Raw genomic sequence first — 14,067 nt, 5'->3', positions numbered from 1 at the left:
CCCTGATCCCATTCATATCCCCATTTGACCAATATTTTCTTATATATGGATTTGATTTTTGTAGGTATTTATTGGAAATGGAATAATACAATATTTGGTCTTTTGTGTTATCTTATGTGTGACATGTTTTTTAAATTAATTTACACGGGCTGGGAATGTAGCTCAGTTGGTCGAGTACTTGCCTCACATGCACAAGGCCCTGGGTTAAATCTCCAGCACCACAAAAAAAAAGAAAGAAAAGGCTAAATTTTTTCACACATGTTATAACTTTGCTCCTTTTTAAGTTGACATTCTAATTAGCAATACGTGTAGAGTGATTTAAATGTTTCATAGTCTTTGACCTAGAAATCTACTTTAGGAATGAATTCTAAGGTTATCAAAGTTATGTAAAGTGTTCGTTAGAGCATTGTTTAATGACAAAGATAGATTCTAAACAATAAATAAGGAAATGGTTAAACAGAGTATTCTCTCAGAGTTACACTATTTAACCACAAATGGTTTTGGTTTTGAAGAATTCTTACTAGGTAAAGAGTGCTATTATGTATTTGAACAATTGTTGTATTTTTAATTATATTAAAAAAAGTTTGCAGAAGAAACAAGAAAGTTCAAGTGTTAAGAATGATGAAATCAGAGTGATAAGGTTAATGATTGATTTAAAAGTTTTCTTTGTACTCTGCTATTTTTCCAATTATTTACTTTTACTTAAACATTATATGAATGTTGTCATTATTTGTCAAGTTGTGAAATGGACATCTTTCAATAACCTAATCATACTTGTAGACCTGACAAATAGATCTGGGATTCATAGGAATATATAAAGAACTGGAGAATGTAGAAGGATGCAAACCATGAGAACATTTCATCTAGGAACTGATGTTTAGATTAAACTGTACTTTTTATGTTTTATTTCACTTGAATATAAAGCACAGAGTGTTTTATAATTATAAAATGTCCCAGGTTTAAAAAATACCCTAATCAAACAATAATTTGATTTCACATTTTGTATTTTTCTAGTTATCACAGTGGTTTCATTTGCATTTGGCCAATTGTAGTTCCATTTTACATAGTTTGTTTTCTTATAGAATGAAAATATTAATGATTATAATTCTTAACATAAAAGTTTCTTTGCTGGTACTTGGGGAATAAACATGTAAGTATTGAATAATATTCAGGAAATACTAAATGTTCAATCAAGTTATTAATGTTTTCATTTTTCCACTTGTCATTTACTTAAACTGCTTTAGAACTTGAGACAGCAGATCCTTGAATTATTGGGCCCCATTTCAATGAATCATGGAGTACACTTCATGGCTGCTGTTGCATTCGTATGGAATGAAAGAAGACAGAACAAAACCACTACCCGAACCAAGGTTTGTATTTAACCATTTGGTGCTTTTTTGGTTTTTTTCACTTGGTAAATACATACTAATTTTTTTCCTTTAGCAAGTACATAATGACTTTCAATTCTTCATGGGCTATAATGGAGCTGAGATGGGATAGAAGAGCAAACTTTCATCTCCAGGTTTTGATAATGACTTGTTGCCTAAATTTTTAAAATAAGTATTTATTAAAATTTAAGTATGAAAAATATAATTTTATAGGCGGGGGAATAGTTTAGTGGTAGAGCACTTGCATGAGGCCCTGGGTTACATCCCCAGGACCCCCATCAAAAGTAATGTTTATGTAAAAAAAGGTAAAGAAAAATTAGTATAATATTAAGATTGTCATTGTATTTTAAATAGAAATGGTAATATGATATAGTATCTATAAAATGCTAGTCATTTAGGGTATAATATAAGAATATGGAGAAAGCTTAATTAATATTTCTAAATGTAATTCATATGTTGGTTTTGACTCGATTGCTTGGGTGAAAATTTTGTTACTTTATAAATTTTAAATCTCAGAGTATTCTAGATTGGAAATAAATCATAACAAATTAGAATAATAATACTATTAAATAATTTACATGCATATGAAATATGTGATTTGGGCACCTAAAATTTTCTTTCTCATTACATACTGCTGCCATTTCTAAAGTAATAAAAATAAATAATTCTGTCAAATTACATTATTTTGCATGTGAAGTTTCTGTAGTAGATATCACATTGAATAGTATTGAAACTCTAGATTATTTAAAAATAGGCAAAGACTTTCCCAAAAAACTCTTTTTGAGTTGTAACATAATAGAAAAAGCTGATATTCAACTGCTAACTTGCAAGAAGTTAAGTGATTTCTACTATAAAACTGTCTTGAAGTGTAAGTATCAGATACTTTTAAAGCCAGAAAGCTGGTATAGGGCTGAAAGTTCATTTAAGGATCCGTTAGATGCCTTCTAGATCACTTTTCCTCAACCAAAGCAACTATCTCCTTCTCCTACTCAACCCCAGTAGGAGATGAGAGTCATGTTCACCCTGTGAAGAGTATGTCAAGAGTGTTTTTGCACCCAAGGGCATGAAGTTCACACAGGTAGAATTTAATAAACGTCAAGCTGAAATCAGGAAAATTCAGGAAAGTCTCCATACAAGTTGAATATTCCTATCTGAAATGCTTGAGTTTAGAGTTTTCTGATTTCAAATATTTATTGAACATCCCTAACCTAAAAATCTAAAATACTCCAAAATCTGAAACTTTTTGAATACTGTTATGGTTTGGATATGAGGTGTTCCCTGAAAAACTCCTGTGATAATGCATGTTCAGATGTGATGATTGGATTATGAGAGCTGTAGCCTAATCTGTTCATCCTAGATTGATGGATTGACTGGGTAGTAAATGTAGGTACGTGGGGTATGGCTGGAAGAGATTGAACACCATGAGGTATGCCCTGAAAGGATGGTTCTTCCTGTTGCCCCTTCACTTCACTCCTTCTCCTTCCTTACTGCCATGAGGGGAGCAGCTTTTCTTTACTGCAATCTTCTTTCATGATATGCTGCCTAAACTTGAGTACACAGCAGTGGAGTCAACCATCTATGGACTGAGACCTCTGAAATAATGAGCCTCAAATAAATTTTTCCTCTTCTAAGTTGTGTTCTCAGGTATTTTGGTCACAGCAATGCAAAAACTGACTAAAACAAGCACCAACATGATACTCAACAAGTTTTAGATTTCAGAGCATTTCAGATTTCAGATTTTTAAATTAGGAATACTCAATCTATAATTAAAAAAAATGGAAATTAGCCTCCCTCCAGTGAGTTGCCAGGAAACCATATAGTCTCCAGGTAGGAGATTTGAGATTTGAATGAGGCTTACTCTCTGGGAAAATGACCTGACCTTAGTCCCCTAACAAAAATATTGGCTATCACCACACAGGGAAGCATACCAGTCCTTAGTCTCACACATGAATACACAGTATTCCGTCACTTTTTGTTTTTGAAAGGTAATATTAACATAGTGCTTGAGTGTCTAAACTTTGAAACTAGATCCTTAGATTTCAAATTTAGACTTCTCCACTCAACTACCTAAATGACAGAAATAATATTTCTTAGAGTGATATAAATTAAAAGAAATATTAAAGAAGAGATAAAGAAGGTGAAAAAGGGAGACTCACTTATAGAAATGTCTAGCATTGAATAAGCACTCTGTATGTATTAGTGTATTAGTATAAGAGTCATTTTTAAACATGAATAGAGAGCCAAGGATTACTAGTCATGAATCTAATGTGATAAAGATCCCAAAAATTTGATTTTAGAAAGTTTGGCAGATAGGAAAATTATCTCACTCACAATTGACTAAAACAAACAGAAAAAAAAGAGGTGAAAGAACTCTACAATGAAAACTACAGAATTCTAAAAGAAGAAATTGAAGATGGAAAGATCTCTCATGTTCATACATAGGCAGAATTAATATTGTCAAAATGGCCATACTACCAAAAGTGCTAAACAGATTTAATGCAATTCATATTAAAATTTCAACAGCATTATACATAGAATGAATATATGAAATTCATCTGGAAAAATAAGGGACCCAGAGTAAATAGCCAAAGCAGTCCTTAGTGAGAAAAGCAAAGCAGGAAGCATCATAATACCAGACCTTAAATTATACTACAGAGCTATAGTAACAAAAACAGCATGGTATTGGCACCAAAACAGACATGAAGACCAATGGAACAGAATAGATGACACAGAGAAAAACCCACATATGTACAATTATTTCATATTTTATATTTCAAATAAAGATCTCAAAAAACTTAACACCAAGAAAACAAATAACTCAGTCATAAGTGGGCAAAGGAACTAAACAGACACTTCATAGAAGAAGAAATATGAATGGTCAACAAATGTATGAAAAAAGTAGCAATAAGAGAAATGCAAATTAAAACTACATTGAGATTTCATGTTGCCCTGGTCAGAATAGCAATTATCAAGAATACAAGTAACTAAGTGAAATAAGAATACAAGTAACTAAGTGAAGTATTTCATACTAAGTGAAATAAACCAATCCCCAAACCCAAAGGTCAAGTGTTCTCACTGATATGTAGGTGCTAACATGCAACAAGAGGGGAAAGGAAGAATAGAAGTTCACTGGATTTGAAGAAGGGGAATTAAGGGACGGGAAGAGTATAGGAATAAAAGCCAATGGAATGAATCTGACACAACTTTCCTATGTACATATGTGAATACACCACAGTGAATCTCTACATGATGTACAACCACAAGACTGGGATCCTAATTAGAATAAGATATATTCCATGTTTGTACAAATATGTAAAAATATACGGTCATATATATCTAAAAAGAACAAAAAAAATAAAAAGTCAAGTAATACAGATAATGTAAGAAAAAAAGTAAAATGTCCATCAATGGATAAGGTCCTATTGCATCCATTAAGTAGGACGAGGAAGTTATAAAAATTAAAAAAAAATTTCTTGGATGTTCTTTGCATAGCAAAAAAAAAAAAAAAAGCAAAATCAATAGAAAGTTTGGAATAGGAAGTGGAAAAATATTAAGTAGATAACTATCAGAAGTGAAATATAACCAGGTGTGGTGGCGCATGTCTACTGTAATCCAGAAGCTTGGGAGATTGAGGCAGGAGGATCACAAGTGAAAAGCCAGCCACAGCAACTTAATGAGGAGCAACTTAGCAAGACACTGTCACAAAATTCAAAAATTCAAAAAACAGGCTGGGAATGTTGTTACTCAGTAGTTAAGCATCTCTGGGTTCAATTCCTGATCCAAAAAAAGGTAAAGAAAATAAAGAAGTGGAATATATGCTTAAAGATAAGGAAAATAGAATAAAACAGATAATTAGGGAGTTATACTGGAGATTCACTCTTTTTGCAGAAATATAGAACAAAAAAATGAGAGGAGAAAAATATTGAATTCTACAAGAAAATCCTCACAAATGAAGGAAACAAATTTTCAGATTATGCTCTGGCGGTTCAGCGCTAGGATCCACACTCCTACCACCCCACCCTCCTCCAGCCGGTTCGGAGCAACGCGGAGCAGGGACACAATCCCGCCGGTCACGGCGGCGGCTGATCTGGGCCCTGCAGGGCTGAGTCTGTGAACGGCCTCAGGCGGTTCAGCGCTAGGATCCACACTCCTACCACCCCACCCCCCTCCAGCTGGTTCGGAGCAACGTGGAGCAGGGACACAATCCCGGCGGCTGGACTGGGCCCTGGAGGCCTGAGTCTGTGAACTGCCTCTGGGGGTTCAGCACTACGATCCACACCTCTACCACCCCACCCCCCTCCAGCTGGTTCGGAGCAAAGCGGAACAGGGACACAGTCCCGCCGGTCACGGCGGCAGCTGATCTGGGCCCTGCAGGGCTGAGTCTGCGAACTGCCTCTGGCGGTTCAGCACTAGGATCCACACTCCTACCACTCCACCCCCCTCCAGCTGGTTCGGAGCAACGCGGAGCAGGGACACAATCCCACCAGCCACGGAGGCGGCTGGACTGGGCCCCGCAGGCCTGAGTCTGTGAACTGCCTCTAGCGGTTTGGCGCTAGGACTTTGGCAGCGCTTAGGGCTGAGTTTCAGCTTTGAGACAGAGGAGAGAAGCGGTCCAGTTTGGTTCCAGACACTGGTCGGACCACAGAGGAGGACAGCAGCCACCATTTCGGAGAGATGATGTAATCATCCCCATGTTCTACTGATCTCAGCTCATTCAGCTACGGAACAGGTGATTTCAGGCTGGTAAATTTCAAAAACACAACAGTTGCACCAAGCAGAAAGAAGCGTGTGCAGTATGAAAAGACAAGGAAAGAAAGGATCACAAGCAATGCAGGTCAACTCAACTTTAGAAGAGGTAATAGCTGCAATAGATGGAATATCAGATAAAGAGTTCAGGATATATATGCTTCAGATGATCTGGAGTCTCAAGGAAGACATGAGACAGCAAAATCAGACAATGAAAGATCACATTGACAAACAAATCCAGGAAGTAAAAGATCAATTTCACAGGGAGATAGAGGTAATAAAAAACAAACAAATAGAAATACTAGAAATGCAGGAAACAATAAACCAACTTAAAAACTCAATTGAGAATACTACCAGCAGAGTGGATCACTTAGAAGATAGAACATCAGACAATGAAGACAGAGTATTTCAACTTGAAAAGAACATAGATAGCTCAGCAAGTCTACTAAGAAACCATGAGCAGAACATTCAAGAGCTATGGGATAATATCAAAAGACCAAACTTAAGAGTCATTGGGATACAGGAAGGCACAGAGCTCCAAACCAAAGGATTAAGCAATCTATTCAGTGAAATAATACAAGAAAACTTCCCAGACTTGAAGAATGAGACAGAATCCCAAATCCTAGAAGCCTACAGGACGCCGATTGTGCAAAATCATAAGAGATCCACACCTAGACACATTATAATGAAGATGTCCAACATACAGAATAAGGAGAGAATTTTAAAAGCTGCAAGAGAAAGAAAGCAGATTACATTTAGGGGTAAACCAATCAGGATAACAGCTGATCTCTCAACACAGACTCTGAAAGCTAGAAGATCCTGGAATAACATATTTCAAACACTGAAAGAAAATGGGTTCCAACCAAGAATCGTGTATCCGGCGAAATTAAGCTTCAGGATAGAAGATGAAATTAAAACCTTCCATGATAAATAAAAGTTAAAAGAATTCGCAGCTAGAAAACCATCTCTTCAAAAAATCCTAGGCAAAACATTACAGGAAGAGGAAATGGAAAATAACATTGAAAACCAACAATGGGAGGTAGGACAGTAAAGGGGGGAAAGTAGCCAAAGAGGATAACAAATCAGGTTTAGTAACATCAATAAACAAATATGGCTGGAAGAACAAATCATATCTCAATAATAACCTTAAATGTTAATGGCTTAAACTCACCAATTAAGAGACACAGGCTAGTAGAATGGATCACAAAACAAGACCCAACAATATGCTGCCTACAGGAGACGCATCTGATAGGAAAAGATATTCATAGACTGAAGGTGAAAGGGTGGGAAAAATCATACCACTCATATGGACTGCGGAAACAAGCAGGAGTGTCCATAATCATATCTAATAAAATAGATTTCAAGCCAAAGTTAATCAAAAGGGATAAAGAAGGACACTTCATACTGCTCAAGGGAACCATACACCAACAAGACATAACAGTCTTAAATATATATGCCCCAAACAACGGTGCTGCTATGTTCATCAAGCAAACGCTCCTCAAGTTCAAGAGTCTAATAGACCACCATACAATAATCATGGGAGACTTTAATATACCTCTCTCACCACTGGACAGATCTTCCAAACAAAAGTTAAATAAGGAAACTATAGAACTCAATAACATAATTAATAACCTAGACTTAATTGACATATATAGACTATACCACCCAACATCAAGTAATTACACTTTTTTCTCAGCAGCACATGGAACCTTCTCAAAAATAGACCATATATTATGTCACAGGGCAACTCTTAGACAATATAAAGGGGTAGAGATAATACCATGCATCTTATCTGATCACAATGGAATGAAACTGAAAATCAATGATAAAAGAAGGAAGGAAAAATCAAGCATCACCTGGAGAATGAACAATAGGTTGCTTAATGATCAATGGGTTCTAGAAGACATTAAGGAGGAAATTAAAAACTTCCTAGAGTCAAATGAAAACACAGACACAACATATCGGAATCTACGGGACACATTGAAAGCAGTTCTAAGAGGAAAATTCATTGCTTGGAGTTCATTCCTCAAAAAAAAAAAAAAAAAAACCAACAAATAAATGATCTCATACTTCATCTCAAAATCCTAGAAAAACAAGAGCAAAACAACAGCAAAAGAAGTAGAAGGCAAGAAATAATTAAAATCAGAGCTGAAATTAATGAAATTGAAACAAAAGAAACAATTGAAAAAATCGACAAAACTAAAAGTTGGTTTTTTTAAGAAATAAATAAAATTGACAGACCCTTAGCCATGCTAATGAAGAGAAGAAGAGAGAGAACCCAAATTACTAGCATACGGGATGAAAAAGGCAATATCACAACAGACACTTCAGAAATACAGATGATAATCAGAAATTATTTTGAATCCTTATACTCCAATAAAATAGAAGATAGTGAAGGCATAGATAAATTTCTTAAGTCTTATGATCTGCCCAGATTGAGTCAGGAGGATATAGACAACCTAAACAGACCAATAACAATAGAGGAAATAGAAGAAACCATCAAAAGATTACCAACTAAGAAAAGCCCAGGACCGGATGGGTATACAGCAGAGTTTTACAAAACCTTTAAAGAGGAACTAACACCAATACTTTTCAAGCTATTTCAGGAAATAGAAAAAGAGGGAGAACTTCCAAATTCATTCTACGAGGCCAACATCACCCTGATTCCGAAACCAGACAAAGACACTTCAAAGAAAGAAAACTACAGACCAATATCTCTAATGAACCTTGACGCAAAAATCCTCAACAAAATTCTGGCGAATCGGATTCAAATACATATCAAAAAAATTATACACCATGATCAAGTAGGATTCATCCCTGGGAGGCAAGGCTGGTTCAATATATGGAAATCAATAAATGTTATTCACCACATCAATAGACTTAAAAATAAGAACCATATGATCATCTCGATAGATGCAGAAAAAGCATTCGACAAAGTACAGCATCCCTTTATGTTCAAAACTCTAGAAAAATTAGGGATAACTGGATCATACCTCAACATTGTAAAAGCCATCTATGATAAGCCACAGGCCAGCATCACTCTGAATGGAGAAAAATTGAAGGCATTCCCACTAAGATCCGGTACAAGACAGGGATGCCCTCTCTCACCACTTCTGTTCAACATAGTCCTAGAAACACTGGCCAGAGCAATTAGACGAAAGAAATTAAAGGCATAAAAATAGGAAAAGAAGAACTTAAATTATCACTGTTTGCAGATGATATGATTCTATACCTAGCAGACCCAAAAGGGTCTACAAAGAAGCTATTAGAGCTAATAAATGAATTCAGCAAAGTGGCAGGATATAAGATCAACACGCATAAATCAAAGGCATTCCTGTATATCAGTGACAAATCCTCTGAAAGGGAAATGAGGACAACTACTCCATTCACAATATCCCCCCAAAAAATAAAATACTTGGGAATCAACCTAACAAAAGAGGTGAAAGATTTATACAATGAAAATTACAGAACCCTAAAGAAAGATATAGAAGAAGACCTTAGAAGATGGAAAAATATACCCTGCTCATGGATAGGCAGAACTAACATCATCAAAATGGCAATATTACCAAAAGTTCTCTATAAGTTCAATGCAATGCCAATCAAAATCCCAACAGCATTTCTTGCAGAAATAGAAAAGAGAATCATGAAATTCATATGGAATAATAAAAGACCCAGAATAGCAAAAACAATGCTAAGCAGGAAGTGTGAATCAGGCTGTATAGCGATACCAGACTTCAAACTATACTACACAGCAATAGTAACAAAAACAGCATGGTACTGGTACCAAAACAGGTGGGTGGACCAATGGTACAGAATAGAGGATACAGTAACCAATCCACAAAACTACAACTATCTTATATTTGATAAAGGGGCTAAAAGCATGCAATGGAGGAAGGATAGCATCTTCAACAAATGGTGCTGGGAAAACTGGAAATCCATTTGCACCAAAATGAATCTGAATCCCTATCTCTCGCCATCCACAAAAGTTAACTCAAAATGGATCAAGGAGCTTGATATTAAATCAGAGACACGGCATCTGATAGAAGAAAAAGTTGGTTATGATCTACATACTGTGGGATCAGGCTCCAAATTCCTCAATAGGACACCCATAGCGCTAGAGTTAACAACTAGAATCAACAAATGGGACTTACTCAAACTAAAAAGTTTTTTCTCAGCAAAAGAAACAATAAGAGAGATAAACAGGGAGCCTACATCCTGGGAACAAATCTTTACTCCACACACTTCAGATAGAGCCCTAATATCCAGAGTATACAAAGAACTCAAAAAATTAGACAATAAGATAACAAATAACCCAATCAATAAATGGGCAAAGGACCTGAACAGACACTTCTCAGAGGAGGACATACAATCAATCAATAAGTACATGAAAAAATGCTCACCATCGCTAGCAGTCAGAGAAATGCAAATCAAAACTACCCTAAGATACCATCTCACTCCAGTAAGATTGGCAGCCATTAGGAAGTCAGACAACAATAAGTGCTGGAGAGGACGCGGGGAAAAGGGCACTCTTGTTCATTGCTGGTGGGACTGCAAATTTGTGCAGCCAATTTGGAAAGCAGTATGGAGATTTCTTGGAAAGCTGGGAATGGAACCACCATTTGACCCAGCTATTCCCCTTCTCGGTCTATTCCCAAAAGACCTAAAAAGAGCATGCTACATGGACACTGCTACATGGATGTTCATAGCAGCACAATTCACCATAGCAAGATTGTGGAATCAGCCTAGATGCCCTTCAATAGATGAGTGGATAAAAAAAATGTGGCATTTATACACAAGGGAGTATTATTCTGCAGTAAAAAATGACAAAATCATAGAATTTGGAGGGAAATGGATGGCATTAGAGCAGATTATGCTAAGTGAAGCCAGTCAATCTTTAAAAAACAAATACCAAATGACTCCTTTGATATAAGGGGAGTAAACAAGGACAGGGTAGGGACAAAGAGCTTGAGAAGAAGATGTACATTAAACAGGGATGAGAGGTGGGTGGGAAAGAGAGTGAGAAGGGAAATCGCATGCAAATGGAAGGCAATCCTCAGGGTTATACAAAATGACATATAAGAGGAAAGGAGTGGTAAGACAAGATAATACAAAGGGAAGAAATGATTTACAGTAGAAGGGGTAGAGAGAGAAAAGGGGAGGGGAGGGGAGGGGAGGGGAGGGGGGATAGTAGAGAATAGGACAGACAGCAGAATACATCAGACACTAGAAAGGCAATATGTCAATCAATGGAAGGGTAACTGATGTGATACAGCAATCTGTATACGGGGTAAAATTGGGAGTTCATAACCCACCTGAATCAAACTGTGAAATATGATGTATTAAGAACTATGTAATGTTTTGAACGACCAACAATAAATAAAAAAAAAATTTCAGATTATGTCTAGCACTGTGAAAAGATACCATACAAAAGTTAACATTTGATTTCAGAACATTGGGGAATGAAGAGGAGACCCTAAAATCTTCTACTAAGCAAAAAAATACTGGTCTTATCAAATAATAAGACTTGTCAACAGAACACTGGAAATTTTAATGGGAACATAATCTGAACCTATAATTCTACAGCCAGACAATAACACTAATGGCATTTTCAGCCATGCAGTATCTCCAAAAGAAAAAAAAATCAATAAAGTCACTGTTTCTCAACTACTGGAAGTTGCAGCTCTAACAAAGTTATTCCAAATAAAACAAGAAGTAAGAAGACAGGGATCAAAAAAATAGGGGTTCCAACACAGAAGAACAAGGGTACCTTCCAGGATGATAGTGACAGGACAAATATCAACATGACACTGTGTAGCAAGCCTAGAGAGTACCAATTCAGGGTAGAACAGAAAGATGTCTAACAGAAATGTCTCAAGGAGAAAAAAAATAGAAGAGGATGAGGAAAAGGTATAAGATTGGAGTACTTGAAAATATAATTAGAGGGGATTTACAGTTGTTGGAGCATCTAGGGATGCATTTGTGATAGGTTTAGAAAAATGAAGTAAACAAAAAAGCAGTTTGTTAACTCTAAAAAACAAAATATTGTTCAAAAGAAGAAATACAAAGATACCATAATATATAGCACTACTGCAGATAGTCATATGAACATTAGATATTGATCTAAATAAAAACAGCATAAATATGTTGAAAGGATAGGAACAAAAGTATAAGAGAGCTAAGTTTTGGTCTTCCAAATTAAGAAATCTAGACAATGTGTAAATTTTAAAAAATATATGAAATAGGAAAAAATGCCAGTATGTGTTATTTAGAAATAATAGAAAAGAACTAAAAAATGGATCATGGTTGCTTTGGGGTATGAGAAGGATAGGTCAAGGCACTGCTGTTTTTTCTAATCTTATTGTCCTCTTTGATTTTGATTTTTTGAAATGATGTATATGTATTATATAGATTAATAAAATAAATTTTACCTATGTTACCCAAGGGACTTCTTTATGTTAAAAAGAGGCTATAAATTCTTTTCTTAATTCTGTGACTATAGAACTGTTTGCACACATACATAAATAAATACAGTAATATATTATCCAGGTCATTCCTGCAGCCAGTGAGGAACAGCTTTTACTAGTGGAACTCGTTCGCTCAATCAGTGTCATGAGAGCAGAAACTGTTATCCAGACTGTGAAAGAAGTTTTAAAGCAACCTCCAGCCATAGCCAAGGACAAAGTAAGAAACCTTTTCTTTGCTTTTATTCATAATTCATTCTCAGAAGTGATGCTGATAGGTAAGAGCTACATTTTAAACTGTTAATAATTATCCCAAATTTGCTAGGCACAGTGGCGCATACCTGTAATCCCAGCAACTCTAGAGACTGAGACAGGAAGATCGGTACTTCAAAGCCAGCCTCAACAGATTAGCAAGTCACTTAGCAACTCAGTGAGACCCTCTCTCTAAATAAAATATAAAAAGGGGCTGGGGATGTTGCCTAGTGGTTAAGCACCTCTGGGTTCAATCCCCAGTACCAAAAAAAAAAAAAAAAAAAAATTAGCCCAAATTTGACCAACTATACTAATTTAACAGATATGAATAGTAGACAAGTATACATTTGGTTACATATCTCAACCTAATCCTGATAACACCAAAACACCAAGCTTAAGCTACTTAAAATAAAAATAGTTCTGATACATACAGAGTAATCATTTAAAAGTGACTGGTAGAGTGTCAATTCTTGATATGTGGGAGGAAAACTTGAGAATCTTTCCATTCCTTCCATTTATTTTCAACTTTTTAAATAGCTCTTATATTATGAATTTTCTCTATTAAATAAAAGAGCATTGCATGTTTTTTATGATAAACTTGCATTTGATTTTGCTTTCTTTAATTTTTTATTAAAAACTGACAGATACAGAGTAGTTAACAACAATGAAAAAGCAAAGGCAACATTTTTCTTCTCTATAAAATTGATTTCTTTTGTTTATAGAAACATCTTTCTTTGGAAGTCTGCATGCTTCAGTTTTTCTATGCTTATATTCAAAGGTAAGATTACTGATGTGGATCTTTCCTTAAGGATGTATAAAGGTTAGGAAATATAAGAGGAAAGTTACCTGAATTCATTCTTTCTTTCTAGTTCTTTTTCTTTTTGTTTTTGTTTTCCCCAAAACTAAAAGAACAAATGCTAAAAACAGTAACATTGAATTTGAATATATTAATAGATATTATGGGTATCCTAATGACCCATCCATGGAAATCCTAAAGTCAAAAGACCTAAAGGTATTGAAGAAAACTAAATGTTAAAACACTAAATTGTAAGAAACTCATTTAAATACCAGTGAAAAGCTGAAGCTATTCTTGAAATCATGCTTATTTCCATTGAATTGATTATTACTTTGATGTAGGTAAACATGTAGCAATTCAATCTGGTTTTTGAAGTTTTTATTTTAGGAATAACATGAAATATCTTCTTGTTTGATGTCCCATT

General features: G+C 35.4%; 1 protein-coding gene across 1 annotated transcript in view; it reads left to right on the top strand.

Annotated features, from left to right (window-relative positions):
* The window catches only part of Dop1a (DOP1 leucine zipper like protein A), a 105,124-nt gene that overhangs the window by 70,390 nt on the left and 20,667 nt on the right, over positions 1 to 14,067 (top strand). The window contains exons 23-25 of the mRNA XM_077801472.1: positions 1,245 to 1,370; positions 12,681 to 12,815; positions 13,570 to 13,625. Coding sequence (XP_077657598.1) covers positions 1,245 to 1,370; positions 12,681 to 12,815; positions 13,570 to 13,625 — 317 coding nt within the window. The remainder of the gene's footprint in view (positions 1 to 1,244; positions 1,371 to 12,680; positions 12,816 to 13,569; positions 13,626 to 14,067) is intronic.

This window comes from Urocitellus parryii, chromosome 8 (genome assembly GCF_045843805.1).
Source record: "Urocitellus parryii isolate mUroPar1 chromosome 8, mUroPar1.hap1, whole genome shotgun sequence".
Taxonomy (NCBI): Eukaryota; Metazoa; Chordata; class Mammalia; order Rodentia; family Sciuridae; genus Urocitellus; species Urocitellus parryii.
This window is presented reverse-complemented; position numbering and strand designations above follow the sequence as displayed.